Source organism: Coffea eugenioides, unplaced genomic scaffold, assembly GCF_003713205.1.
Source record: "Coffea eugenioides isolate CCC68of unplaced genomic scaffold, Ceug_1.0 ScVebR1_2103;HRSCAF=3070, whole genome shotgun sequence".
NCBI lineage: Eukaryota > Viridiplantae > Streptophyta > Magnoliopsida > Gentianales > Rubiaceae > Coffea > Coffea eugenioides.
This window is the reverse complement of record NW_020862560.1, coordinates 22,662-27,464: the sequence shown is the minus strand read 5'-3', so window position 1 is coordinate 27,464 and position 4,803 is coordinate 22,662. Positions and strand designations below refer to the sequence as shown.

General features: G+C 38.2%; 1 protein-coding gene across 1 annotated transcript; it reads right to left on the bottom strand.

Moving 5' to 3' along the window:
• Window positions 1-744: 744 nt before the first annotated feature.
• On the bottom strand, window positions 745-2,517 carry LOC113756230 (UDP-glucose 6-dehydrogenase 5-like). The gene has a single exon (XM_027299991.1). The coding sequence runs from the start codon at window positions 2,499-2,501 to the stop codon at window positions 1,059-1,061; it is 1,443 nt and encodes a 480-aa protein (XP_027155792.1). The 5' UTR covers window positions 2,502-2,517; the 3' UTR covers window positions 745-1,058.
• Window positions 2,518-4,803: the final 2,286 nt, after the last annotated feature.

Genomic DNA, 4,803 nt, shown 5'->3' with positions numbered 1-4,803 from the left:
TTGTATAGTCATTAACTATCTACGGAATGTTGTGTGAGACATGAATGCCCTCATAGTTTGAGTGTCATTTTAAAAAAAATTTCAATCTATAAATTTCTTTAAACCAATTCCACAATTCCAATAGGACAACATTATTCATTCTCTGGTTATATACTAGCTCGTTTGGGTTTGATATGCATACATATCTGAAGGGGTAGTGTAATCACTCCAACCAAAATTTTAATGCGGTCCAAACCTACACCTAATATACACCAGCAACTGAAGAAGCCGGATAGCCATCATGGTTGGTCCAGGGAGCTTTAAAGGCCGAAAGCCTTCCTACGCAGGCAGGATTAAGTATCTATTATGTAGCTTGGGGAAGTTTTAACTCTACTTCTGCAGAAGTTCAGAGTTTTTATCTTCACCTCAACTTCAAGAAATACAAGTATATGATAATTATTCAACCTGAATTTTCTGCAACTCATTGCACGGTAAGTTGCTGACTGCTGTGACTGCCAAAACTGCAGAAGTTGGCTAGAGTAGAATTCCATGTTTTATCTTTTCCAATGTATATCGGGAATCAGGAAGCAATTATACACCACGTACAACCCTCTAAAATATTTACTCTAAGCAAGAACAGACGAGTCCTAATATACAGAACTCAGTGATTCATTTGTGTATGACATATTAATGTGGCTGCATTCGCTGCAACCTTCTGATAAACCAAACATAAAACAAATTCTTCATCAACAAACACCATAACTCTACTAGAAAAATGTCATTAACCTGGGTAGCGTTTGATTCATGCTTGGTAGCTAATGAGAAGAAGAGAAACTTCTAAATTTCCAATCTCGGCAAATGTTAAAAGATCTCATTACAAGAAAGGCACCCTATGAAGTCTAAATAGTTATTCGCCAAAAAGGAGCAACAGAAAAGAAGCTTCAGGCCTCTATTTTTTATTTTATATATAAAAAAGACTAAACACACTACCGCTACCAACATACTACTATGCCATCATATCCTCGTAAATCGCTGCAGGAAGTAACACCAATAAAAGGATACTCCAAAAGAGATACCTTTTACAGTACAGCAGGCATATCTTTTAGCCATTGGTCCAATGGCTTGCCAATGGAGTAAACAATGAATCCAATTTGTCGCAACTTATCTGGATTTACAACATTCCGACCATCAAATACAAAGGCAGGTTTCTGCATGTTATCGTATATCTTCTGGAAATCAAGTGTTTTGAACTCATCCCACTCAGTTAGAAAGCAAATTCCATGAGCATCTTTGGATGCTTCATATGCATCCCAAGCAAAGGAAACTTGTTTGAGAGCAGTAGGACTGGCAGGTTTAAGCAGGACAGGATGCTCCCAATCAAACTTCACCATGGTAAGATCCTTCTGGATCTGATCTTGAGATACTTGAGGATCATAAATGCTCAGTTGAGCCTTGTCCACCAATAGGCCTCTACAGACATCAATTGCAGGCGTCTCCCGAGTATCTCCTGTATCTTTTTTAAAAGCAAAACCTAAGATTCCAATCTTCTTTCCTGAAACAGTATTGAACATTGACGAAACTATCCTGTTGACAAATCGGGCCTTCTGATAGTCATTGATCTTAATTACGTGCTTCCAGTAATTGGCCACCTCAGGAAGACCATTGCACTCACAAATATACACCAGGTTCAAAATATCTTTCTGGAAGCAAGAACCACCAAATCCCACACTGGCATTGAGAAACTTGGGACCAATTCTTGTATCCTTTCCAACAGCATGTGATACTTGGCTGACGTCTGCACCAGTCGCCTCACACAGAGCTGACATGGCATTAACTGAAGAAATTCTCTGTGCCAGGAAAGCATTAGCTGCAAGCTTGGACAGCTCTGCAGACCACAGATTTGAACAAATAATCCGTTCTTCAGGGACCCAATGTGCATAAACTTCTTTCAGTGTTTGAACAGCCTTAAGCCCTTCTGGGGTCTCTCGACCTCCAATGAGGACTCGGTCAGGATTAAAAAGGTCTTGTATTGCAGTTCCCTCGGCAAGAAATTCGGGGTTGGAAAGGATCTGGAAGTTGATGCCTTTACTGTTATGAGTCAAAATCTTTTCTATGGCCTCAGCAGTTTTGACAGGAACAGTTGATTTCTCAACCACAATCTTTGCTGACTTTGACACATCAGCAATCATACGAGCAGCACTTTCCCAGTAGGTGAGATCGGCAGCTTTTCCAGCTCCAAGACCTTGACTCTTGGTTGGGGTGTTAACTGAGACAAAGACAATATCAGCCTCAGCAACATGTTTCTCCACGTCATTACTAAAGAAGAGGTTTTTCCCTCTGCACTGCTTCACGACATCATCGAGACCTGGTTCATAAATTGGGAGATGGTCACTATTCCAAGCACTGATTCTTGGTTGAGAGATGTCAACCACAGCAACTTCAATTGACGGGCACTTGAGAGCAATCACAGCCATTGTGGGCCCTCCGACATAACCGGCTCCAATGCAGCAAATTTTGACCATCTTCTTTGATTCTCCAAATACCGAAAACAAAACAATATGTTCGATGAATTAGAAAGAGCTAGGAAAGGATTCCCAGTCAAAGATAACAAAGCACGTTAGTACCACAGAAATTGAACTGGACAAAGTAGACCATGGGTTAAAACTTTAAATATTCCGACGACAGCTCAGACAATCAAAAAGTAGACTGTAGGACTAATCTAGTTACCATGACTAAAAAATGTAGACAGCCTAACTGTGCCAAGGCACAAGTGTAGGTCCGCCCAAAACTTTTAAGTTCACCAAAAAAGATGACTTTCATCTTGTGGCAAAAATAAGTGCATTATATGTGTGTTATGTATGAATATTATACAAACACCACACCACACACACACACACACACACCACACACTAATGTTAGTTCTTTCAGAAAGAATACCTTCATTAAAAGACATAATATAGCCAAACCTTTGAAAAGGGCAAAAAAAAGGGCAAAAGGTTGATAAAGAAATTATTTCCAGCATCTTCCCCCCCTTCCAAACAAAAACAAAAAAAAAAAGAAGAAGAAGGAAATAGAAAAATTTATGCCAGAGTGGAAAAAAGTTTTAAACTGAAGAGAGCCATATCACAAAATTATCCAAAAGTAAAATTATGTTTCACATGCAAAGTTGATATTAGTCACTCTAAAGTAACTCACAAAGATAATATTGAGTATATTGTTTAAATAGGGTTAACGGTTCTTGCTGATGTTATAGGAAAAGAAGCTTCAAAGAAGCCCTGTCTTGTAAACCAATTCCATTAAATGTGTGTGAAAAGGAAAGATAAAAGGCAAAAGCCAGATCAGGATCCAGATTGTTGATCAATCACAATTTAGAAGCAAAAAGAAAAAGATCATGTTAAAATACAACATGTAAATCTACATACTCGTAAAATCAATTTGCCATTCATTGCATTTCATTGAATAACATGACCAGCTCAACTTCATCACCCAAATTTACAGTACACAAGGAATTTTTTACCATTCCTTTCTAAGTAAGGGAAATAATGGTAGGAAGTTCACAAAAATTATCCAACCAGTCAACCATGAATATATGGTCCACAGCATGCACTTTCGTTCCAAAGGCAGCCCAAGAACAACTACTTCTAGATGGAAACTATATAGAATTATTCAACTCAATCAACAGATTATAGGTTTACCTTAATTAGCAGCAATATCGCTACTCAGATAATGGTGGTATCAACACGCATCCGTGCTTTGAAGGAGGAGCATAAAATCTTAATACAATTAACATATTAGACCATACCCACCTTCAATTCTATCATCTCCTAACCACATTGTTTCAGTTATACTAACAGAGGAGGCCATGAAGAGTTGCAAATTTAGGCAACGACCCAAAAAATTGACAATTTTGAAATAGCCTTATAACCTTAATCGCCATGCCAAAAATTTCACCAATCTATGGTTGACATTAATCTAACATGTAAAGAACAAATTGTGCACAAAACACGAAAAGATAGATCTTTTCCCGAAAACCCAAAATTTAACAACAATTAATCTATTAATCGCCTCAATTACCAGCCAAAAAGCTCCAAGAGTTTACCAATTTACCCTGTTTTACCATGAAAAGTACAAATTCAGTAAGATAACACAAATGAATACCAATGCTGCAAACAACCCAGAATATAATCAACCACCAAGTAATATCAAAATCAAGAACTTAATAAGAGCAAAGATTAGATAGGAAAGGAGGATTAAGGAAAAACCTTATCAACCCTTTACGTGACAATTAGATGGTCACTCGGATGAAGAAAGGGGGGGAAATACCTGCATTATTGAAGAAAAGGAATGCCTTATAAATCAGATTGCATGAAATGAAAGTCAAAATTTTTGAGGAACAAATTTGCATAACATCCAATAAACATATCGGTAAAGTGAATAAGAAGCCCAAAAAAAAAATCACGATCAAGATCATAGTACTAGTATGAAACCGACCTTTGATTGGGTTGGTAAGAGATGACTAGAAAGAGGAAGAGATCTGGGCGAGTATGAAAGAGACGAAAGATCTTTTTTTTGTTTCTAGTTAAGCCGCGGGACGCGGAATGAGGGAAATGAAGAGCGAGGAAGAATTATCAACCATAGGGAATCCTATTTATACGGAATCAAAAGGAGAGAGGAGTGGAAAATGGAGCAGGCTGCTATTCGATATTGTAACGGAGGAAAGGACTTCTTATTCCCGATAACTAACAGAGCAACAGGTGGGATCATTGATGAGGGATTGGTACAGGCTGTAGGGGTGTAGTCTATCAGCAAAGGCCAGCATCCCTA